At 44.9% G+C, this 26,374-nt stretch overlaps 1 protein-coding gene across 2 annotated transcripts in view; it reads right to left on the minus strand.

Annotated features, from left to right (window-relative positions):
• Positions 1-26,374, minus strand: part of SUZ12 (SUZ12 polycomb repressive complex 2 subunit) — a 214,702-nt gene that overhangs the window by 24,843 nt on the left and 163,485 nt on the right. For both annotated transcript variants that reach the window (XM_033960806.1, XM_033960807.1), the window contains one exon: positions 4,977-5,134. In XM_033960806.1, coding sequence (XP_033816697.1) covers positions 4,977-5,134 — 158 coding nt within the window. The remainder of the gene's footprint in view (positions 1-4,976; positions 5,135-26,374) is intronic.

Here is a 26,374-nt window from a genome sequence, read left to right on the forward strand (position 1 = left end):
ATCAACAAAATTCAAATCTCAGAAAACGGACACCTTTGACTGTCTTTCCCATCTGCCATTTTCATGTTTACATCACCACAAACATCAACTAAAGTCTTAAAGCATTCCATGCTTCACTTTACTTTGTCACAGTAACAACTATTAATCTTTTGCGCTCCTCACCCTATCAGTAACATTTCCCATACAATAGTTTCTGATTTTTGAAGGCTTCCTTGATGTAAGAACCACACCAGGGAGCCTCCGTTTCCAAGTAGAAGCAATCTTAAATTATATTTTCCCAGGACAACACAGTGCTCCGTTCCGGATGAAGTATACAAATTGGCATAAAGTTTAGATCTCTAAACAATATAATGGGATGACAACTTCTTCAACTGTCTTTGCCAATATATCAAAGAAGTGACATCTAATCCATTTTAATATCTGCACTGCAGGAACTGTATAGCAAATGTAGAAATTATTAGACAAAGAGGCAAAATTATCAGTATGCTTCCTAGTGAAGTGGCAGGCACAAAATTCTGTAACAACAGCAGTAGTGCTGCATTGTCCGGATTAGAATGTTTATTTCTAGTAGCATGAATTCCTTGCAGGAACCGTTAAAGCATACAATTCAAATTAACTATGTAAACATTCTTTTCCGTTTTCCTTTAGGCACTTTGAAGACATTACTTCAATTTTAATTAATATACTTTATCTTTCTATAAAAAGATTCCAAACAAATACATATACAGCAGCAAATTAAAATCCATTTTTCCCCTCCTTTCTCAACATGGAGGAGTGTGTAGCGCAGTGGTTGGATCTACAGCCTCAGCACCCTCGGGTTGTGGGTTCAAACCCCGCGCTGCTCCTTATGACCCTGGGCACGTCACTCAGTACTTCATAGCCCCAGATACGTTAGATAGAGTGTGAGCCCACCAGGACAAATAGGGAAAATGCTTGAGTACCTGATTGTAAAAACCACTTAAATAACCTTGATAGGCAGTATATAAAATCCTAATAAACTTGAAACATCCATTGAAAGGATTTATGTGGACATTGGCTGTTCCTGCTGCTGTATAAAACTTTGTAATTTTTCTGGATCATCAAAGGTGATAGTTTTATTGTCAAAAGTTATCTTCATAAGTGCAGGGTATAATAACCCATATTTAACCCCTATCGCTCTCAACTAGGGTCTAAGATCCAAAAATCTTTTTCTTTTGCTTGCCGTGTTTCTGGCAAAGTCTGACACTAAATGAATACGAGCATCCTGATACTTCAAATTCTTATTTTGCTTTGCTAGCTGAAAAATCTCCATAACCTGCTGAAGTTTCAGTAGCTTAAAAATTAATGGCTGAGGACCCATTTGCTTATCCGATCTCCTTACAGGAACCCTGTGTGCCCTCTCGATTTCTAGAGGCAACTTTGATTTTAAAGGCAGTATTTTAGGTAATATATTCTCTAGGAAGGAGATCGCATTTCCTTTCTCCACCCCTTCCAGTAGCCGTGAGAGTCTTAAATTGCTCCTCCTCTCTCGGTTTAAACAATCCTCCAGCGAGTATTTCAATTCTCCTCCGATCCATTTTATTTTGGAGTAATTCTGTTTCTACTTCATCCAATCTTTTTTCCATATTATTTGACTTAATTTCTATCAGTTCCATTCTCTTGTTCAGTGTGGAAACTTCATCTGTAAGATCGTTTACTTTTTTGGCAGTGCTCAACACAATCTCCTTTATCTTTTTTAATTCTCTCATAACTTCGCTGTCGCCATGTTTTGATGTTGACTCCGGCTCAGGCTTTGCTCTTTTGATGCTTCCAGATGTTGCAAACGCCACCTCATTCTTATTTTGCTTCCCTGAAGCCATTACCAGCCTTTATCTTCAGTTTAAGCTAAAAATTAATCTATGCTTAAATCTTTTATTGATTTTTCAATTTAAATTTCAAGTATTACACTAAAAATTAATCTATTTTAGAGCAACTTATTTTACTTTCAAAATCTGCTGATACGGAGCTCACACACTACCCGACCCGTTTCATGTGCGTCCAAGCCACGCCCCCAAAAACAGTAAGCATTAATAAATATAAGTGAAGTGCTCAGTCACCAACCGATCTATGCAATAAGTACTATTAAAAGTACAAGCGCCAGTTGTAAGCAGGGACCATCATAGCACTATCAGTCCCTTAACCTTCCATACGTAAACATTTATAATAAAAAAAAGAAAATAGAAAATAGCTTTGAACCGTAGTGTTTAAAGTTTACTTTTTGATTTATTTTCTGTTTAGTTTTAAGTTTAACCTTTTTATGTTCACAGTGCCCCCTTCCTGACGACACTAACGTGAAACTCGAGTCGAAGGGAGGCTATGGGAGTTTCAAACACAGGGGTTTCTAACAGAGATTGAGATTTCATACAATTGCTGGATCCAATATTGTGCTACCTTCCTCATATTTATTCAAAGATAAGTGATTTTTCTATTTTCTTTTTTTATTATAAATATTTACGTATGGAAGGTTAAGGGACCGGTAGTGCTATGATGGTCCCTGCTTACAACCGGCACTTGTACTTTTAATAGTATTTATTGCACAGATCGGTTGCTGACTGAGCACTTCACTTAAATTAAATTTATAAATACTTACTGGTTTTATACAGCATTTTGTGCACTTGATATATAATTTTTTCTTCAACTTGTGGAGTATTTTCATTGATTATATTTTAAACACAAGCAATTGCTAATTAGCTCCTTATTTTTGGAGAGTTTGGCTTTAAATTATAATCAGTGCAGATGGGTGAACAAAGCCCCCAGGTAAGTAAAACATGAAATAATTCTATGGAAATGGAAGAACAAGGCAACATCTGGAAAGTGAAGTTGCTTACCTGTAACGTGGGTTCTCCATAGACTGCAGGGGAATGCAGCCACACTTGATGGTGAAGTCCTAGACTGATCCTATGTGTCACTGCTCTCCCCTAGCTATAGTAAGCTTTTAGCTTATTGAAAATGTGCATGGTCTTCCACCTAAGGTTCCTCCCTCCTGTTGGTCAGTTTTGTCCCTAGTTGCAGATCTACAACACAAAGAAATACATAGAGGTGAAGGATAAGTGGGGCTGCATTCTCCTGCTGTCTATGGAGAACCCACATTACAGGAAAGCAACTTCACTTTCTCTGGAGACAAGTAGGAGAGATGGAGGCACAAAGTAAAAAAAAATGGGTGGAGGAAGCAATTATGGATCAGAAATATTTCTGAGGATAGATTGACCAAATCGAATGTCCTGCGCTATACTTTGGTCTAAGCAGTAATGCTTTGCAAAGGTGTGAACTGAAGCCCAGGTTGCAGCTTTGCAGATATCTTGTATGGGAACTGATCTGAAATTTGCTACTGAAGAAGCTGTTGCACGTAATTTATGTGATCTTATCTTGCCTGGACTGGGCTGATTTGCTCTTTTGTAGCAGAAGTCAATGCAGCGAGAAATCCATGTGGAAATGGCACGTTTTTAAGCCAGTTTGCCTTAGTTAACTGGAATGTAAGTGATGAAGAGTTGTTTAGTTTGACATAATGGTTGTGTAACTTTAAGATAAAAAAAAGTAGTGGTCTTTTGCAATCAGGAGTATGAAGGTGTTGCTTTGCTATAGTGACACGGGAAGGCGAGAAAAAGATGGTAGAATTATGCTCTGGTTAAGGTGGAAATCTGAACTCACCTTGGCCAGGAACTTTGGGTGGCTCTGTAGTTGTACACGATTTTGGAAGAATTGTGTGTTAAGGATTATATGTTACCAATGCCTCAAGCTCACCGATTCTTTGTGCTGAGGTGATGGCTATAAGAAAAGCCATCTTCCATGAAAGGAAAGAGAGGCCCTTGCCTACAGTTTTAAAAAGCTCTTTCATAAGCTGGTTGAAAGATGATGTTCAGATACCATGATGGGGCTGGGTCTTAGAAATGGAGGACGGAGCTTGTTGAGAGGCCTCTAAAGAAGCATGCTACTAGATGTTGCTGAGAGATTGGTTTGCCATCTATTAGGGTGTGACAGGCAAGATATTGCTGAAAGATGAAAACCTACCAAATTTGTTCTTAGTCCTGAATCTGAAAAGTAGAGGAGGTAAGACAGTATATACTGGAGTGGACACGAAAAAGGGTCTTGGTGTTGGGAAGATGCCAAGTGGTAAAAATGTGTCCATTTAGATTGATAAGATTTCCTGGTTGAAGGTCATCTAGCAGCAAGGAGGACTGACATAAATAACTGAGAAATGGGAAGAGTTTTCAGGATTTCCCGTTCAATTTCCAAGCCATCAGACTGAGACTGGGTACTAAACCAGTGATTAGAGATCACCTTAAGTGTTGTGTAAAAGTCAACTAAGTAAGCATGCTTACCAAACTAACTCAACCATGTTCTGTGAACACTACTTTCAAATTTTAAACGTGAAATCTATGAACTACGTAATTTTAATTTTGAAGCACCTGGCTAAATTCTTATCTTTGGACTGCTGGTTAATATTTTGCAACACACTTTCATAAGTCCCAAGTAGATCTTTTAAGAACTGCCATCAGTTCTTTTTTGCATCACACTAAAATAAGCACCGATCTTGTGTATCTTTAAAAAAATGACTACATTTTCTAAAAGAAAACTAGCCTGTACAGAAAAAAGCAGTCTAACCACTCCAAATATTAAATATTTTAATGCTTCCCAGTTAAGCTGAATTACTGTTCTAACAGAAGAATAATCAGCTTCCTGGATTTTTTTTCTGGAATTTCTGTACATTTAACTCATGTCAGTGCAATCAGCTAGGCATTTGTGTGTTAGGATTTTCTCTCAGAATATAATACAGATTTATGGCTTTACAACTATAAGTCCGATATATTCAGAGATAAGTAGCTGATGACTGTTAAGGAAACAACATGATAATTGTTAAAGAAACAACATTCTACTGCTGATCAGAATGGTGTGGCTTAAGTGTGAAAAAAGTCTGTATGCAGTGCAAGCTTTTGCACTTATAGTACCCACTGAGTTACCTGCATACAAGGATGTGCGTGATAGGAGTTCTCTTGACTGGTCCATTGCGACTGAAGGCAAATCCTGGCTGCCGGTGAATATCCTGAGGGTTTCCTGCATAGGAGCCATCATAGCACTCATTGATGGAAACATCTATTCTAGCACCTTTTGGATGATACTAGAATAAGAAAGATAAGACTGTTACACCACTGGTTAAAAATTGAAAAAAGATGATCAGAATTTAAAACTGAACCTTCCCCTGATTGCTTAACAGCTCACTCTACACACTAATCTACAGGAAGGAGGACAATCCCATTGCCCAAATATGGTTATCTGCTCAGAACTGCTGATTGGTAATTTATTTTAACATGTAACCATAAAGCACAGTTACTTATCGTAACAGGTGTTATCCAGGGACAGCAGGCAGCTATTCTCAACATGTGGGTGACGTCATCCATGGAGCCCCAATGCAGATAGCTTTGCAAACTGATTTGCTTGCAGAACTTAGAAAGTTCGCGACTGCCGCACTGCGCATACGCAAGTGCATTCCCGCCCATACAAGGGCATGCATCTCCTCAGTTCAGATAGCTAGCAGAGAAGCCAACCCGGGGAGGTGGATGGGTTGTGAGAATAGCTGCCTGCTGTCCCTGGATAACACCTGTTACAGTAAGTAACTGTGCTTTATCCCAGGACAAGCAGGCAGCCTATTCTCAACATGTGGGTGACCTCCAAGCTAACTAGTATGGGATGGAGAGGTGGCAATTCAGGAGAATAAATTTTGTAACACTGCTTGGCCGAAATGGTCATCCTGTCTGGAAAAAGTATCCAAACAATGAGAGGTGAATGTATGAACCGAGGACCAAGTGGCAGCTTTGCAGATTTCCTCAATAGGAGTAGATCTAAGGAAAACTACTGATGCCGCCATGGCTCTGACTTTGTGGGCTGTGACTCGACTCTGTAGATGCAGTCCAGCCTGAGCATAGCAGAAAGAGATGCAAGCTGCTAACCAGTTGGAGATGGTGCTCTTGGAAATCGGATGTCCCAACTTATTTGGATCGAAGGAGACAAAAAGTTGAGGAGCAGATTTATGTGGTTGAGTGTGTTGCAAATAAAAAACCAAAGCATGCTTACAGTCCAGAGTATGAAGAGTTGTTTCTCCAGGATGAGAATGAGGCTTTGGAAAAAACACTGGAAGTACAACTGATTGGCTGCGATGAAATTCTGAAACCACTTTAGGTAAGAGTTTAGGATGAGTACGGAGGACCATCTTGTCATGATGGAATACTGTGAAAGATGGGCCCGCTACTAAAGCTTGTAACTCGCTGACCCTGCGAGCAGACGTAAGAACAATGAGAAAAAACACTTTCCAAGTGAGATATTTAAGATGAGCCGAATCCATTGGTTCAAAAGGAGGCTTCATCAATTGAGCAAGAACAACAATGAGATCCCAAACCACTGGAGGAGGTTTGACATTGAAAAGACCTTTCATAAATCTGGAAACCGCAGGATGAGTAAAGAGGGGTTTCCCTTCATTAGGCTGATGAAAAGCAGCAATTGCACTGAGGTGGACTCGAATGGATGTGGATTTGAGGCCTGATTGAGATAAATGAAACAGATAATCCAAAACTGAAGACAAATAGGTAGATTGAGGCTCCTTGTGATGAATGGTGCACCAAGCAGAAAATCTAGTCCATTTATGATTGTAGCATTGTCAAGTGGTAGGCTTCCTAGAAGCCTCTAAAATGTCCTATACAGATTGAGAAAACTGTAGAGTGGCTGTTAGGTTGAGAGATACCAAGCTGTCAGGTGTAGAGACTGCAGGTTGGGATGAAGCAGAGACCCCTGACTCTGTGTAAGCAGAGAGGGAAATACTAGTAGAAGTAGAGGCTCCCTGGTGCTGAGTTGAAGTAGAAGGGAGTACCAGGGTTGTCTGGGCCACCGAGGAGCTATCAGAATCATGATGGCATGTTCCTATTTGAGTTTGACAAGAGTCTTGAGAATCAGAGGAAATGGAAGGAATGCATAGAGAAACTGATTTGTCCATTCCAGAAGGAAACCATCTTTGACCAAGGGCCACCGTGTGAGCGGACTGCTGGGCATGATGGACCACTGGTCTGACCCAACAGCAGCAATTCTTATGTTATCTGCCTCGAGGCAATGAGAAGAATATATCCTGGTGCAGAACCGAGGCAGATTGGGAATATAAAGTTTCAGCGTATGCAGATGATATACTGCTTTATTTGAGAAATCCAGAAACTACCATTCCATTCTTGCTAGAGTTGATAGATACATTTGAAAAATTTTCAGGTTATAAAATAAATTGGAGTAAGTCAGAAATTCTTCCACTTAATGTGCATTGTACTAAAGGATTATTTGATTCTTTCTCATTTGTATGGAAGGAAGATGGATTAAAATATTTAGGTATTAGGATAAAAAATACACTGGAAGACACATGAAAAATTTTTATTAAAAAAGTAACAGATATGTGTGAGGAATGGAATCCTTTACATCTTTCTTGGTGGGGGAGAATCCAAACTATTGAAATGATGATATTGCCTGTGGTTTGTTATCAAATGAGTATATCAGTTTTTTTTCAAGGGTCCTTTTATAAAAAGCTAAATGGTATTCTTACAAAATTTGTTTGGCTGGGTAAAATGCCTAGAATTGCTGTAGTATCTTTACAAAAGCCAATTGTGGAGGGTGGGGTAAATTTTCCAAACTTTTATAGGTATCATCAAGCCTATATTTTACGCCAAGATATGTATTGGGTCCTCCCAGAACTCATGGAAATTACCCCGGATTGGTTGTATTTGGAATGGCGACTCTTATTTCCTCTAAATTTATCTCATGTTCTCAGTATCAATATGCCTAGAAAATATAAAGAGAACAGAATATTGATGGATACATGGAAAACATTGCGATATGTCAGTAATTTAACACCTAACCCAATAAATAAATCAACAAATCAATCTTTATGGATAAACTCCAAGATTCAAATTGGTGGATTTAAAATCGTATGGAAGCATTGGATTATTTGCAGGTATACGGACTTTAGATGATGTTATTTCAAATGGTAAACTGCTTGATTTTTCACAGTTGCCAACATAAATATGGTCTTAATAAATCACAAAATTTTAAATGCTTGCAACTGAAGCAGGCTATTCAGGAGGGGTTCCCTGAATGGAAAATCAGTATAATCTGTATAATCTGGAGTTCTTATGCTTTCAGGCAGATTTCTTGGGACACCAGGCCGCACAGTGGTATAAATTGTTATCTGGATATATGAATAAAAAACCAAAGATTGATCTTAGAGACATTTGGAGCATTGAGATTAAGCATCATATTTCTGCTTCTCAATGGCCACAAATTTGGTCTTGGAGAATGAAATGTATAGTGTCCGCCATCTATGAAACAAACTTGGTTCTTTTTGTTACTTAGAGCATTTTGGTCCCCAGTTCGACTAAAAAAGTTAGATAGCTCTAAGATGCTGGCATTGTAATCTGGAAGCAGGGACCCTAGATCATTTAATATTTTATTGTCTCTGTATCATGGCCTTTTGGAAATCAATTTGGTCTCAAATAAATTGTTTATTAGAAAACCATGTAGCTTTATCATATGATACTATTCAGTTCGGTATGTCAATGAGAACAAAAAGTCAAATTTCATCAAGCAATAACAAACTTCTATTGATTATGACAGGAGTCGCCATGCAACATATTGGAAAAATTACAATAATCTTAGTTATACATTCTGGTGGAATTTGTTGTGCCACATTTACAAAATGGAAAGAATAATTGCTTTGCAGAAAGGGAATTATAATAATTTTAAAAAGATCTGGGGGCCATTGGCAAATTATTATAATGATTAGACGTCATTTTCCACTGACAGTATATTTATACATAGGGGGAGGAGGATGGTATAAAGTTTTATTTAAAGGTTAATCAATAAATAAGAATACAATATTTATATGATATTTTTTATTGAAATATTTGAGGGAAGGGTGGGTGGGGAGAGAATAAATTTATGTATTTACGATGACAATAGAAAGAAATTCAAGTGATGTGTAAAAGTTTTAAATGATGTAATATTGTGTACTTGTTGTAAGATGAAAAAAATGAATAAAGAATTTGAAAAAAAAAAAAAAAAAAAGAACTGAGGCAGTTTGTTGTTGTGGGGAGAGGCAAAGGAATCTATCTGAGGAGTCCCCTACTGAGAAAAAAAAAATGTGATGAAGAGGCGAGGAATTGAGTGTCCATTCATGAGGTTGCAGAAGACGACTCAATTTGTCCGCCAGTATTTCTCTCCTTGAATGTAGACTGCTTTCAGGAATGTGTTGTGATAGATTGCCCAGTTCCACACCTTTTGAGCTTCCTGACAAAGAGGGAGAGATCCTGTTCCTCCCTGCTTGTTGACGTAGTATATGGATACTTGGTTGTCTGTCCGAATGAGGACTACCTGGTCGTGAAGAAGATGCTGAAAAGCTTAGAGAGCATTGAAGATTGCTCTAAGTTCCAACAGATTGATGTGACACTGATGATCCGTACTGAAGCAATGGCTTTGAGTACGGAGACCGCGAGGATGAGCACCCAAGCGTAGGTCGAGGAATCTGTCACGAGGACCTTCTAATGAGGGGGCATTTGAAACAGTAAACCTCTGGAGATATTGGAAGAGAGCATCCACCAGTGGAGAGACTGTCAACGAAGGAGTTACTGTAATATGTTGAGAGAGTGGATCGCAAGCCTGTGCCCACTGAGATGCCATGGTCCACTGAGGAATTCTGAGGTGAAGTCTGGCAAAAAGAGTCTCGTAAACTGTCGAGGCCATATGATCTAGGCGAACCATCATGTGTCTTGCTGAAATTGTAGCCAAGGAAGACATTTTGTGGCAGAGCTGAATGAGAGCATCCTGTCGTTGTTGAGGAAGGAATGCTCTGAGTCGGACAGTGTCCAGGACAGTTCCGATGAACTGTAAAGTCAGAGAGGGCTGCAGCTGGGATTTGGGAAAGTTGATTTCGAACCCTAAACTTTGTAGTAACCATATAGTCCCTAGAGTTGCTACAATAACCCCTTGATATGTTGAATCTTTGATGAGCCAGTCGTCCAGGTAAGGGAACACATGGAGTCCATGGTTCCGCAGAGCTACTACAACTAGGCATTTGGTGAACACTCTTGGAGATGAAGCCAGGCCGAAAGGTAGCACTCTGTACTGAAAATGCAGATTTCCCACCCGAAATTTGAGGAACTGTTGAGAGGCTGGATGAATGGGAATACGAGTGTAAGCCTCTTTGAGATCTAGAGAACATAACCAATCGTGATCTAGAAGGGGGTATAATGATGCCAGATGCAGCATCCAAAACTTCTCTCTGGCAAGAAATTTGTTGAGGGCTCTGACATCCAAAATGAGTCGCAGATCGCCTGTCTTCTTCGGACCTAGGAAGAAATGGGAGTAAAACCCCCTGCTCTGCTGTTCCAGGGGAACTTCCTCGATGGTATGGAGATGGAGCAGAGTTTGCCCCATAAACGACATCACAAAAAAAATTGTAGACAACCTCTCAAACATAATGACCGAAATTGATAAATGAACCACTAATTTCAAACTAAAACTAAATGCAGAGAAAACAAAAGTCTTTCTGGCTAGTCCTAATGACAAAATTACGAGAACATCGATAAAAATAAACAATCACGAATACCCAATTTCCAAAAACATAAAAATACTCGGTTTCACTCTAGACACTCATCTAACTATGACTGACCACACAAACTCACTAGTGAAAAAATGTTTTTACACGCTATGGAAACTAAGGACCATAAAAAAATACTTTGACCCAACTTCATTCAGGTTGCTGGTACAGGCACTGATCCTATCCATTCTTGACTACTGCAACATCATCTACCTGGGCATCCCACAAAAAACAATAAAAAAACTGAGATTAATACAAAACACCGCCGTTCGCCTAATTTTCGGACTAAGAAAAAACGATCACATCAGCCCCTACTATAAAAAAACTGCATTGGTTTCCAATAGAAGCACGAATACTATTCAAATTTGCTTGCACCTGTTTCAGGCAAGCCTGGGGACTAGCACCTTCATACCTGCAAACTCACTTCATCCTGCACAACCCCACACGAGCAACCAGAAACAAAAACATCTTTGCATACCCAAAGATTACAGGCTGCAGATACAAATCATTCCTGGATAGAACCTTTAAGTTCCAAGCAAGCAGACAGCCAGTTTGGCTGAAAAACTACATAAACGAACCCAATCTGTCTTACAGTGCATTCCGTAAATCGATAAAAACCGCCCTATTCGCAAAATTCGTTGACTAAAACTGTCCCCTTCCTCACTAGGACCCTCCCTCACTAGGACTCCCCTCCCCGTAAACGCCTTTTCTTCCTCTCAAGAAGCTCCTCATCTATTCAGATATCCTCTACTCATAGAACTCCTACTCATATGTAAGCTCTAAAGTATTCAGGTACTCATTACCCATAGAACTCCAATTAGCACGTTAGTTTCCCATTAGACTATTATATTGTATTAGACACATTGTATGGTATTGTATCTAGTCTTATTGTATTGTATTGTATTTAGACTCACTGTATGGTACTGTACTGTATTGTATATAGACTTATTGTTTTGTATTAAGACCTTTTGTTATTCGCTGAATGTCCAGCCTTCTTAAAATGTAAACCGCCTAGAAGTCGCCTGACTATGGCGGTATAGAAAAATAAAGAAGTTATTATTATTATTATTATATGAAGAAGAAGGGCGGCCTGGGATGGATTGGAAGGATACTCTCTTGGAGGCAGATCTGGAGGAACCTGGATGAAATGAAGAGAGTATCCTTCCCTGATGATGGACAGTACCCAGAGGTCTGATGTAATGATCTCCCAGCGTTGGTAAAAGAGATGGAGATTACCTCGGCAGAACGATGGAGGTTATGCTCTGTATTAGATGGTCAAAAAGGCTGAGAGGTCTTAGGCGTAGGAGTCTGAGGTTTCTGCTGCCTCTGTTTCTGTGGTTGTTTCTTAGGAGGCGCTCTGGTATAAGGAGCTGCCCTCTGTGGGAAACGCCGCTCGTAAGATGGCAGAGGCCTGAAGTCCTTAGAGGTGGAAGGCTTAGGCTTAGGATGAATGATGGAAGCAAATGACTTCTCATGTTCAGACAACTTCTTAGTGGCCTCTTCGATGGAGTCATCAAACAAGTCATTGCCTTGAAAAGGAATGTTGGCGAGGCGATCCTGTAGATTAGGGTCCATAGCAACAGTGCTAACCCAGGCAGCCGGCGCATGGCCACTGAGAAGGCGGTGACCCTCGAGATCAAACTCCTGGTGTCGAGGCATCTCGAGGCACCGACAAGGACTCGGCTCATTGAATAGCGTGCTTATGCTCCAGACGAGACACTCGCAAAGAATCAACTCCTTGCATACAGAGTGTGGAATCCTTTTGAGGCACTCCCAGGGACTCGACTCCTTGTATAGTGGAGATTCAGTTCGAGGCTCAGCCAAGACTCGACTCCAGGTGTTACTGCTGAGTGTTCAGGCTGGACTGCAGGAAGCAGAGTATGTTTGGCAAGGATATTGCCCAACTGACGATCCAAAATGGTATGGATCAGAGCCTCCAAACATGACTCCGAGACTGGAGGATCTGGTACTTTTGGTGCAGCAACAGTCTCAGAGGAAGAACGACTCTTTGACTTGGAGACATGCTTCTTAGGCAGCTTGATAATCACTGCTGGCACCTGACCTGAGAGAGGCAGCGAGGCAAGGAGAAGACTTAGCAGATTTACTTGAGGATGAGGTCCCGTCGAATGAGGCAGGCTTGATCAAAGACGAGGCTGAGGCAGAAGGCGGAACCCCCGTAAGCTTGATCAGATGCGAAGCCAAGACCGGGGCAAGGGGATCCATACTGCCAAAATGTTTCTCCACCTGAACTCGACGACGCTTGTGGGCTCGAGGTTGAAGGGTAGCACAGCGAATACATGACTCCGGACGATGGTCAGGTCCCAAACACTGAATACACTGTTATGCCCATGGCTGGCCAGGGCATGGCAAGTAGTCACTTTGGCTATTAGGTATGAATCTTCATGTCTGCTTACTTTTTAGCTGCAATCCTTGCCTTACATCTGTGCCAGAAAATTAGGCAGCCTTACAACTTACTTTCATGAGAACAAATTATCAGCTTGTGTCATATCTCTTATACTGTTTCATGTCTTACCAGGAAGACCGAGGAAGGTTTCTCATGGTACTGTAATTAGGAAGGTACTGCAATTAGGAAGGACCTGAGCACGTTCCATCTGTGAGAGTTAGGAGATAAGGGGGGGCACTTGCTGCTACTGCAGAAACAGCAGTGTCTGTGTGTGAGAGATTCAACACTTTCTGTGCTATAAAAGACTGAGAGTCACAGATTGGATTTTGAATTTTGCTGCAGCCCTGGGAGTGCCATGGGACTGGGTCTCTTCCCTTGATCGATCAGATTCCCGATCAGTATTGGAAGGGGGTGTGCCAGATATGGTGAAGTATTCTATTTAGTGTATAGAGATATTCTCTGTCTATTTCTTGTATATTAACTGATGACTATCTGCATTATTTGGTATTATCTGATGTGTATGCAATAAAGAATTATATTACTCTGAACCTTTGGTGGAGACTTCTATATACCCTTGATATAGAAATATGTGGCAGAACCACCACCTATGTGGGTCAGTTGAGGGAGATTACGCGCTGGCAACGGCTACATAGATATGGGCAAAGCAGGCCCCGCCATGACAAAAGAAAATAATTAAAATCTATTTATTTATTTATTTTAGAAATGAAAATGCACAAAAAACACAGCGACCCTGAAAAATAACAAAACACGAACCGCAGTGAGAGAAGGCATGAAGTTCAGAACTGAGTAATGTAATGTAATTTATTTCTTATATACCGCTACATCCGTTAGGTTCTAAGCGGTTTACAGAAAATATACATTAAGATTAGAAATAAGAAAGGTACTTGAAAAATTCCCTTAATGTCCCGAAGGCTCACAATCTAACTAAAGTACCTGGAGGGTAATAGAGAAGTGAAAAGTAGAGTTAGAGGAAAAATAAAAATAAAATAAACATTTTAACAAGACAGCATTGATCTAAATACTTTGGAAGGTAGAAGAGAGGAGAGAAAGGAATAGAAGCAGAAGGGGGAGCCGTTGAACAGTAGAATTCTGGAGAAATTTAAATGATAGAAATAGAACAAAACAAAGACAAAAGGCAAAACAATAGATAAGATTAAAGATAAATCATAAGCTGGAAAGAAAAATAAAATAAAACTTTGTCTTCAATCCACGGTTTCAGCGTCAGTGATGAAGTGGAGCAAGTAAGTTTAGGAGGAGCGATTGACGTTTCCAGAAAGGGCTTCTTCAGGGAAGAGACTTGGCAGACAGTCCCAGGATGCCTATGTCTCCTCCCCTGCGATGTTCTCCCATCCATGCATTCCCTCCCAGACACACTGCCCGTGCCCCAGCCGCTCCAAGGAGGCTGCCCCAGATGAGGCCCACGGTGAATGCAGGATTCTCTCTAGCGCACAGTGTCGAAAACAAGACTTCTCGGTTCTGCAGAAAGCTGAGAAGTAAGGAGACACGCACCCTTGCATGGGTGGGAAGGCACTCGCACATGCGCAGTGCGGCAGTCACAAACTTTCTAAGTTCTGCACGCAAATCAGTTTGTGAAGCTGTCTGCATCGGGGCTTCGTGGATGACGTCGCCCACATGTTGAGAATAGGCTGCCTGCTTGTCCTGGGATAATCATAATTATTTTATTTCTACATAGCAGTCCAATTTGCTTTTCAATTATATAAGGTAATGTCATCAAACACTGCAGTCCACCACCAGCCAGTATTTTAATCAAAGTAACCTAATGCCCTCTCCCCCAAACCTTTAAAGGAACAAGAGGAAATAGCTAAAACCAAATTTGAATTGGCCTACAGAACCAATCCAAATTAGCCCTGCCAAAAAGCACAGTTACTTTCCGTAACAGGTGTTATCCAGGAACAGCAGGCAGATATTCTCTACATGTGGTGACGTCAATGATGGAAGCCCCCTAGCGGACGTTTTCGCAAGCAGACTTGCTTGAAGACATAGTAACATAATAGATGACAGCAGATAAAGACCCGAATGGTCCATCCAGTGTGCCCAACCTGATTCAATTTAAATTTTTAAATTTTTTTCTTAGCTTGCGATTGGCCCGTGCATGCATGCGTGCCACTCCTGCCAGGTCTAGGGCATGCATCTCCTCAGCATGTCCTCAGTTTAGATAGCTAGCAAAGAAGCCAACCACGGGGAGGTGGGTGGTTGCGAGAATATCTGTCTGCTGTCCCTGGATAACACCTGTTACGGTAACTAACTGTGCTTTATCCCAGGACAAATAGGCAGCATATTCTCTACATGTGGGAGACCTACAAGCTAACCAGAATGGGATAGAGGGAGAGTTGGCAATTTAGGAGAAAAGATTTTGCAAAACGGACTGGCCAAAATGGCCATCATGCCTGGAGAAAGCATCCAGACAGTAGTGCGAGGTAAACGTATTAACCGAGGACCAAGTGGCAGCCTTACAGATTTCCTCAAGTGGAGTCGAGCAGAGGAAAGCAACAGACACCGCCATCGCTCTTACCTTATGGCCAGTGATTCGACCCGGGAGGGAGAGACCAGCTTGAGCGTAACAAAAAGAGATACAAGCGGCCAACCAATTAGAAATGGTCCGCTTAGAAACAGAACGATCCAAGCGATTAGGATCGAAAGAGATGAACAGCTGGGGAGCAGAACGATGAGGAGCAGTGTGCTTCAAGTAAAAGGTCAGCGCACGCTTACAATCAAGAAAATGCAGAGCCACTTTTCCAGGGTGAGAATGGGGCTTCGGAAAAAACACAGGGAGAACAATGGATTGGTTGATGTGAAACTCAGAAACAACCTTAGGCAAGAACTTAGGATGGGTACGGAGAACCACCTTATCACGATGGAAGACAGTGAAAGGAGGGTCCGCCACCAAGGCTTGAAGCTCACTGACCAGACAGGCAGAAATGAGAGCAATAAGAAACACAACCTTCCAAGTAAGATACTTCAAGTGAGCCCGTGCTAGCGGCTCGAATGGGGGTTTCATTAAGCGAGCAAGGACCACGTTACGATCCCAAACCACATGAGGAGGTTTAAGGGGTAGATGAATGTGGAAAAGGCCTTTCATGAAGCGGGAAACCACAGGATGAACAGAGATAGGTTTCCCGTCATTTGGCTGATGAAAAGCAGCAATGGCACTAAGGTGGACTTGAGTCCAGCGCCAGATAAGTGTAACAGATAGTCAAGGACAGCAGATAAGGAGGTAGATAACGGCTCCTGCTTTCGAGTAGCACACCAGGAAGAGAAACAGGTCTACTTCTAATGATAACATTGGCGAGTGGACTCCTTCCGAGATGCCTCCAGGACATCCAGCACAGGCTGTGAGAACTGGAACGAGGGCATTAAGTCTCGAGGAACCAAGCCGTTAAGTGCAGAGACTGAAGGTTGGGATGAAGTAGAAAACCTCGACTCTGCGTAAGCAGAGAAGTAAAAACAGGCAGAAGAAGAGGCTCCCTGGAACTGAGTTGCAACAGAAGGGAGAACCACGGCTGTCGGGGCTACTGAGGAGCTATCTGGATCATGGTGGCACTTGTGGACTTGAGCCTGTTGAGAGTCTTCAGAATCAGAGGGAATGGAGGGAACGCATACAGAAACAGGTTCATCCAATCCAGCAGGAAAGCATCTGCCTCGAGTCTGAGTGGGGTGTAGACCCTGGAGCAGAAGCGGGGCAACTTGTGATTGTGGGGGGACGCGAACAGATTGATGTCCGGATTCCCCCAATGAGCAAATATCTGACACAGGGTCAAGGAATGGATGGACCATTCGTGAGGCTGCAGAAGACGACTCAACCTGCCAGACAATTGTGCTGGCCCTGAATTTAGACCACTCGAAGGAATATGTTGCAGTGGATGGCCCAATCCCAGAGCCGCATTGCCTCCTGGCACAGGGACAGGGACCTCGTTCCCCCCTGTTTTTTGATATACTACATGGCGACCTGGTTGTCCGTGCGGACCAGCACCACTAGGTCGCGAAGCAGGTGACAAAAAGCCTTCAGGGTGAGGAAGATCGCTCGAAGCTCCAGCAGATTGATGTGACAAAGTCGATCGGCACTGGACCAAAGACCCTGAGTGCGAAGACCGTCCACATGAGCCCCCCAAGCAGAGGCCGACGAGTCCGTAGTCAGGACCTTCTGCGGAGGAGGATCATGAAACAGAAAACCTCTAGAAAGATTGGAAGAGAGCATCCACTAACAGAGAGACTGCCTCAACAAAGGAGTCACGACAATGAGTCGAGAGACAGGGTCCCAATCCTGGTTCCATTGGGACGCTAGAGTCCATTGAGGAATACAGAGGTGAAGTCTGGCAAAAGGAGTCACATGAACCGTGGAGGCCATGTGACCTAGGAAGACCATCATGAGCCGAGCCAGGGCCGAAGACAGATGGGCTACCCTCCGGCATAAGCGAACAAGGGCCTCCTGTCGAGGCCGAGGCAAGAAGGAGCAGAAACGAGCCGTGTCCAGGACCACTCCGATGAATTCCAGAGACTGGGATGGGCAGAGCTGAGACTTGGGGAAGTTCACCTCGAAGCCGAGGCTCTGAAGGAGCAAGCTGGTTTGATTAATCGCTCACAGAACGTCGTGGCGAGAAGACGCTTTGATCAACCAGTCGTCGAGGTAGGGAAACACCTGCAGGCCATGGAGATGCAGGGCCGCAGCAACAATCACTAGACATTTTGTGAAGACCCTCGGAGAGGCCGCCAAGCCGAAGGGAAGAACATGAAACTGGAGATGGAGATCCCCCACCCAGAATCTCAAATACCGGCGAGAGGCCGGGTGTATCGGAATGTGCGTGTACGCCCCCTTGAGGTCCAGTGAGCACAGCCAGTCCCCCTCATCCAAGAGGGGGTACAAAGTAGGAAGGATGAGCATTCTGAACCGTTCCCTGACCAGAAACTTGTTCAGAGCACGGAGATCCAAGATTGGACGCAGATCCCCCGTCTTCATGGGTACCAGAAAGTACTGGGAATAAAATCCGGTGTTCCATTGGTCCGGGGGAACCTCCTCGACCGCCTGAAGGCGAAGAAGGGCCTGAGCTTGCTGCAGAAGGAGAGGTAGTTGAGAACTCTCTTGGAGGCAGATCAGGGGGTACGTGACTGAAGTGAAGGGAGTATCCTTCCCGGATGATAGAAAGCACCCAACTGTCAGTGGTAAGATTTTCCCACTGGGCAGAGAAATGATAGAGACGACCCCCGATGGGGAGGGGGGAAGGCTCCAGGAGGAAGGGAGCCCGAAGGCTCGGACTGGAATTGTCAAAAGGACGGCCCAGGTTTCGCCGAAGCCGGCGGCTGGGTCTTAGTTTGACGTTGCTGCTGCTGCCGCTTCAAAGGAGGCCGAGAGAAGGCAGGCGTAGATTTCTGCGGGTACCTCCGGAGAGGAATTCTGTATTGCCGAGCCGGAGGGGCCTTCGGTTTAAGGTTCACCAGAGAAGCGTAGGACCGTTCATGGTCCGAGAGGCGCTTGGTGGCCGCTTCGATGGAATCATTGAAGAGCTCATATCCCACACACAGGAGATTGGCAAGACGATCCTGTAGATTTGGATCCATATCCACAATGCGGAGCCAAGTGAGGCGACGCATGGCAACCGCAAAGGCCGTGACCCTCGAGGACAACTCGAAGGCGTCGTAAGCCGCCTGAAACATATAGAGGCGGAGCTGGGAGAGGGTCTCCTCGAGGAGACGAAACTCCTGATGCTGAGAATCCGGCATGTCCTCCCGGAATGAGCAGAGGGCGTCCACACAGAACCAGAGGTAGGACGTGAAGATAAAGTTATAGTTAAGGACACGATTCGCCATCATTGAGTTTTGGTAAAGACGGCGACCTAACTTGTCCATCATACGGCCCTCCCGGCCTGGAGGGATGGCAGTGTAAACCTTAGAGGGGTTGGACTTCTTCAAGGAAGACTCAACCACCAAGGACTGATGAAAAAGCTGAGAACTTTCAAACCCCTTAACCGGAATCGTCCGGTAACAGGACTCCAACTTGGAGGGAATGGCCGTGACCGCATAGGGGGTCTCCAGATTCCGGAGAAAGGTTTGCCGGAGAACCTGGTGCAATGGGAAGTGCAACGCCTCGCAGGGCGGATGATCAACACCCATCTCCTCCAGATATTCCCGGATATAATGGGACTCAGACTGGAGGTCCAGTTTCAAGGCCCTATCCATGTCAGAGATGAAACGAGTAAAGGAGGAGTTTCGAGAAGACTCATCCTCCTGAGAAGACCCCGAGCGAGATCTGGGGGCAGCCGAGAAAGAGGGAGAAATTTCCCTTGAATAGTAAGCCGGGGCCTCGGAGTCCCACGAATGGGAGACTGAAGAGGCTCTACTAAAGTGTCTGGGGGCGTCGAGGAACGACCCCGTACTAGGTGGGCCGGGGAAGACCCAGAGGTCCGAGGAATTAGCTGGCAACGCCTCGGGGAAGACTGGATAAAGGAAAATTCCTCCAATGGTTTCTAAGAAGACCCCTTAGAGGCTAGTAGCTGCCTCGATGGGGAACACAACCCAGAATCCAACTCGAGGACAAGCATGTGTCTAGAAGGTTTTGCGGTCAGAGACCTGCCCCAAAGGGGCGGAGAAGACCGGGGCTTTTTAGGAGGGGCAAAACTTGACAAAGTAGCGGGATCCCCGAAAAGTTACAGGTGACTTGGAGGATGAATAATCACTCGAGGGAACCCGGCAAGTGTTGCGGACAGGGCCTCGAGAAACGAGGGGACGCTCAGGCTGGTCAGACCGACACTGAGGTCAGAGGCGTCGAAGTTGGGACCAGTTGGCTCACCACCGAGGAAAGCTGCATGGTAAGAATAGCCTTAAGCATGTCCTCGAACATAGGCACCGAGACCAAGGATGGTTGGGTCTTAGGTGCAGCAGTACGCTCCTTCGGGGGCGAGCTCGAGGAAGAGTATTCCCTACGTGAGAAGGCACGCTTAGAGTGATGTCTCGAAGATGCCGACAAGGCGGCACTGACATGAGACTCAGAAGTAGGCTTCTTTGCCGGCACACCTGAGGAAAGAGGAGACTTACCCGAGGCAGGAGTAACAGGAGGGGCTGAGGCCGGAGCCTTCGAGGTCGACGGGGACTTTGAGGCCGAGCTCGAGGCCTGTTCCGCAGGATCCATGGGGTCAAAGAGTTTGAGAATCATGGTCACCCTCCTACGAAGAGCCTGCGGTTGCAAAGTCGCACAACGAGGGCACGACTCTGCACCCAGGCACTCCACACACCAACAATGAGGGTCGGTGATGGAGATAACCCGGTTGCACTTAGTACAGTTTTTAAACCTGGAACGAGACCGGGACATAAGAAAAAATACGGCTGCATCCCCGCGAGGCCAGTCGGCCAGAGTAAGACCGGGAACCCGGTCAAAAAGATACGAACTGAAAAACAAACAAAAAGAAAGAAAAAACACAGAAGCGAGCACAGCGACTCAAATTAAACTAACTAAACAAGCCGTGGTGTAAAAGGGACAACGATATCACGTGAAGCAAGGGAGCAGTGCTTCTAGCTCTGCGGAAAACAGAGAACTGAGGACACGCTGAGGAGACGCATGCCCTAGACCGAGTGGGAGGGGCACGTGCGCATGCGTGGGCCAATTGCAAGCTTGAAGGTCTTCAAGCAAGTCTTCTTGCGGCAACGTCCGCTAGGGGGCTCCGTCGGTGATGTCATCCACATGTAGAAAATATGCTGCCTGCTTGTCTTGGGATAAAAGTTATTCTGCATCTAGACTACCTCCAAGTTGTGTATTCTGCTATAGCACACAACATACACAAAATTTCAGGACATTAATCCCCAGGGGTAAATCCTGAACTGGTCTGGAGGAACTCAAGGAAAGAAAATTAACAGATAAGATCTAATTTATCCTTCCTCTTCATACCTCCAGACCAGTTCAGAGACATGGAAGATACCAAAGCAGTATTCACTGAGCCTGAATATCCATTCTTTAATGTTGGTCAAAGGAATGCAGATGTGACCCTAAGGCTACCATGCAAATATCCTGCAGCTGAATCATGCAATGTGATGCCTTCACCCTAGTCAAGTAAGCCTCAAACCTTTGGGAACCAGAAGCCCCTTGACAATGTTTGTTAACATCAAGTCTTGTTTAGTTCATTGAGACACCGTCATCTTCAATGATGACTCTCCCCTTCCTGGATTCTCCAAACATGAAGAAATGGTCTGTTTTCTAGAACCCCTTAGTTATCTTCAGAAAGTTGAATGTCTAGCAAGCCTTGTGGAATTATCTCCTGCCTCCTGAAACAGAGGCAGAGATATCAACTGATTTGGAAGGGGGACACACTTTGGGGGAAAAAAAAGAACTGGCAGAATTACCACCATCTCCTCTGACATCATCAGGATACATCCACATTAGATGCCTTCTGACCTAGTAAACTGCCCTCAAACACACAAACTGCCCTCAAACACACAAATGTCAAGATAAACAAAAAAGGACACCTTACACCCAAGGATAATGTCCGCAGCCTAGGAGTAACTCTCGATTCAAACTTATCAATGACAGATCATGTATCCAAACTAGTATCTTCCTCCTTCTACTACCTCCGCCAGCTAAAAAACATACGTGCATACTTCTCAGAATCCAAATTCAACCAACTACTACACATTTTTGTACTATCTCAGTTAGACTATTGCAACACACTACTAGTGGGCCTGCCTACCAAAACTCTCTCCTACCTCCAAAGGGTGCAAAATGCTGCAATCCGCCTCCTGAAAAACCTTGACATTCGCGACCACGTTACCCCTGCATTATCTTCCATGCACTGGCTGCCCATTCAAAAACGCTGTACCTTCAAGGCCCTGATGCTCACTTTCAAAACCTTTCATGAAATGATTCCACACTACATGACAACTAAACTACAAATCTACTTCTCAAAGCGACCACTGAGGTCCCAAGGAGAAAAACAACTGACCATAACTCCTGGCCACTCCCTCAAAAATGAAACAGCCCGCAAATGCTCCTACTCACATTTCATAACCGGACTATGGCACACCATCCCCCCATCTGTTAGAACACTAGATGGACTTTGGGCTTCAGGAAGGCTGTGAAAACCTTCCTCTTCACAAACCCAGCACCTTAAGGACATGCACCCAGAAATGCCCATTCAGAGTCGATGCACCTACGCCACCTACTCTCACCAGAGCTGCTTAGTGGATATGTTTTTTGTCACATCTATATTGTAAAATATGTAATCTTTGTCCTGTCTCAATTATAATGTGGATGTACTTTGTAACCCGTTCTGGGCTCCTTTAGGAGGACGGGCTAAATAACTGAGCAAATAAATAAATAAATAAAACCTTCAACTAAGATCAAAAGAACAAGATTCATATTTCAAGGCCCTGATTGGCCCAGGCACCTAAGGCCCCTCCCAAGGCCACTAGGGGGAGGGCTCTTACGTATCTGGCCAATCAGGGCCTTAGGCCCCTTCACAGTGCATCCCAGGATGCACCAGGAAGGAGGAGACGGCCTACCATTTTGAAGAGGTTGGCCTGCCAGCAGGAGTGAGTGAGCATCCCTCTTGTTGGTCTTCTAAAAAAGGTATGGGGAGGGGGACAGCCCATTAGATCACCAGGGCTTTGCCTCAAGGGCTTAGTGTGGTTGGGATCCCCTGGCATGGAGGGGGGTGTCCTCAATCCTGCAGCAGGAGAGAGTAGGCATCCCTCCTGCCGATCTTTAAAAAAAATAATAAAAGTACCTCAATGCCAGGGGTGTGAGGGGCTTCCAGCATTGGAGGAGGGGGTGGTTTATAGGCGCAGTTCTTGTGCATGTGTTGTTCACACACAACAGCTGTGCCCATAAAGAAAAGAAGAAAAAAAGACACAGGGGCTGCTTTTTTTTTTTTGCAGGCAAACAAGCAAGCAGGTAGGCAGAAGAGCTGTGCTAGCAATTGCTCTTCTGAGTAAGCGCCAGGCACAGTTCCTCCTCCTCCTCCTCCTCCCCCCCCCTCCCGTCATACCGGTGATTTTCAGCACAAATAGTAATTAAAACAATGTCACAAACTACAAAACGACATAAAAGCAAATCATTTCACAAACTATAACAAATAATAACATTCTTCATAACTCAGTCATTTACCAAAACAATCATACACAATACAATAAAAAAAGAATCACTTAAATAATTCCTACTCAATCATTCACCAAAACATTTCTGGAAAAGCAAAGTTTTAATCAATTTCCTGAACTAAAGTAAACTGGTAGCATTCTTTATATCCAATGGTAATGCATTCCACAACATTAACACCCTGCACAGTTAATAAAGCATTCCGAATGCCAACCAACTTTATCTGTTCAATAGATGGAACCTTAAGATTGATCTTATCTTCAGATCGTAAAGAGTGACGAGGATGATATATCTGCAGAAGAGAACTAAGTACAGTTGGACATTTGTCCTTCAACAGTTTAAAGATTATACAAGCCGTTTTAAACTCTATGTGATAAGCAATAGGCAGCCAATGAAGATCATGCAAGATATGTGAAATGTTGTCAAACTTAGATGCTCTCACAATCAGCGAGCTGCCGCATTTTGAGCCAATTGTAATGTGCTTGTTGATTCATCAGGTACCTCCAATGGGCAATGGTGGGAGATTCGGGAGAGAGCCAACAAAGCACAGTTACTTACCGTAACAGGTGTTATCCAGGGACAGCAGGCATATATTCTCACATGTGGGTGACGTCATCTACGGAGCCCCGGCGCGGACAGCTTTTCAAGCAAACTTGATTGAAGTTTCAAGTTTGCACACTGCACCACGCATGTGCATGCCTTCTCGCCCACTAGAGGGCGCATCCCACCTCGTGGTCCTCAGTTCCATAACTAGCAAGGAAGCCATCCCCGGGGAGGCGGGCGGGTTGTGAGAATATATGCCTGCTGTCCCTGGATAACACCTGTTACGGTAAGTAACTGTGCTTTATCCCAGGACAAGCAGGCATGATATTCTCACATGTGGGTGACCTCCAAGCTAACCAAAACAGGGCAGGTGGGAGGATGGCAATTTAGGAAAACAGATTTTGCAATACTGACTGGCCAAACCGGCCGTCACTCCTGGATAGAGTGTCCAGACAGTAGTGAGAGGTGAATGTATGAACCGAAGACCAAGTGGCAGCCTTACATATGTCCTCCATCGGAGTGGATCGGAGAAAAGCTATCGAAGCTGCCATTGCTCGGACCTTGTGACCCGTGACCCGACCCGGGGGAGGAAGGCCAGCCTGAGCGTAGCAAAAGGAAATGCAAGCGGCCAACCAGTTAGACAGAGTGCGCTTGGAAACTGGATGCCCTAATCGATTGGGATCGAAGGACAAAAACAATTGAGGGACCTTCCGATGAGACCTGGTGCGTTGAAGATAATATGCCAACGCCCTCTTACAGTCAAGCGTGTGAAGCGCCGTCTCGCCAGGATGGGAGTGGGGCTTCGGGAAGAACACAGGAAGGACAATGGACTGATTGAGGTGGAAGTCCGAAACAACTTTAGGTAAAAACTTAGGATGGGTGCGGAGAACCACCTTGTCGTGATGAAAGACCGTGAAAGGAGGGTCCGCAACCAAGGCTTGCAACTCCCCAATCCGCCTGGCGGAGGTGAGGGCAATTAGAAACACCGCCTTCCAAGTCAGAAATTTCAAGAGGGACTTGTTGAGTGGCTCAAAAGGGGGTTTCATCAGTTGAGCCAGAACTACATTCAAATTCCACACGACAGACGGAGGCTTAAGAGGGGGGCAAACCCTGAGTAGCCCTTTCATGAAGCGTGTCACCAAGGGATGGAGTGACAGAGGGCGTCCCTCCAGAGGTTGGTGGAAAGCAGAAATCGCACTGAGATGAACCCGCACCGAAGTGGTTTTCAAGCCGGAGCGCGACAAATGAAATAAATATTCTAAAACCGAGGATACCGGAACTGATACCGGATCCAGGTGAAAAGACGAGCACCAGGTGGAAAACCTGGTCCATTTCTGCGCATAGCAAAGCCTCGTCGAGATCTTGCAGGAGGCTTCCAACACCTCCTTCACCGATTGAGACAGGTCCGGAGGAGTCAGGGAACAAGAAACCAGGCTGTCAGGTGCAATGACTGCAGATTGGGATGTAACATGGATCCTTGACTCTGAGACAGCAGAGAAGGAGAGACAGGCAGGGGAAGAGGCTCTCTGGCACTGAGCTGGAGCAGCAGGGAGAACCAGTGCTGACGCGGCCACCGAGGTGCTATGAGAATCATCGTGGCCGTGGACGATTTTAGGTGTACCAACGTTCGCATGATCAGAGGGAACGGAGGGAATGCATACAGGAACCTCCCTTCCCAGTCGAGTAGGAAGGCATCCGCTTCCAGACGGTCCTGCGAGTACATCCGAGAACAATATAGTGGTAGTTTGTGTGTCTCCGGAGAGGCAAACAGATCCACCTGTGGCGTTCCCCAGCGAGCGAAAACCTCGCGTAGAATTGCTGAGTGTAGAGTCCACTCGTGCGGTTGCAGAAGTCGACTCAGTTTGTCCGCCAGGCAATTCCGTTCTCCTTGGATGTAGACCGCCCGGAGGAAGATATTCCGGGAGGCCGCCCACTCCCAGAGGCGAAGAGCTTCGGAGCAGAGGGGCCATGACCCCGTTCCTCCCTGCTTGTTCACATAATACATTGCCACCTGATTGTCCGTGCGGACGAGGACCACCTGGTCCTGCAATATGTGAACGAAGGCTCGAAGTGCTAGGAAGATGGCTCGCAGCTCTAGCACGTTGATATGACACTGACGGTCTTCTGTCGACCACAGGCCCTGCGTGCGAAGACCGTCGAGATGGGCTCCCCACGCGTACTCCGAGGAGTCCGTGGTCAGGACCTTGCGAAAAGGCGGAGTGCGGAACAATAGCCCCATGGACAGATTTGAAGAGTCTGTCCACCAACGCAGCGATTTCCGCAAGGGCGGAGTTACCGAAATGAGGCGAGACACCGGGTCGCACTCCTGACGCCACTGGGACGCGAGGGTCCACTGAGGGATCCTCAGATGTAGCCTCGCAAACGGCGTGACATGTACCGTCGAGGCCATATGGCCCAGCAGCATCATCATGCGCTTGGCCGACACCCTCGATAGTTGAGAGACCTGGCGGCTCATCCGTACCAAGGTTTCCAACCGCTGGGTCGGCAGGTAGGAGCGTAGGCGCACCGTGTCCAGCACCGCACCTATGAATTGAAGAGACTGCGACGGCCTCAACTGAGACTTTGGAAAGTTTATCTCGAACCCGAGAGTTTGCAGGAAGGCAATAGACTGTCGGGTCGCTGAGATAACCCCCTCCCTGGTCGGGGCTTTGATGAG

This window comes from Geotrypetes seraphini, chromosome 10, assembly GCF_902459505.1.
Source record: "Geotrypetes seraphini chromosome 10, aGeoSer1.1, whole genome shotgun sequence".
Taxonomy (NCBI): Eukaryota; Metazoa; Chordata; class Amphibia; order Gymnophiona; family Dermophiidae; genus Geotrypetes; species Geotrypetes seraphini.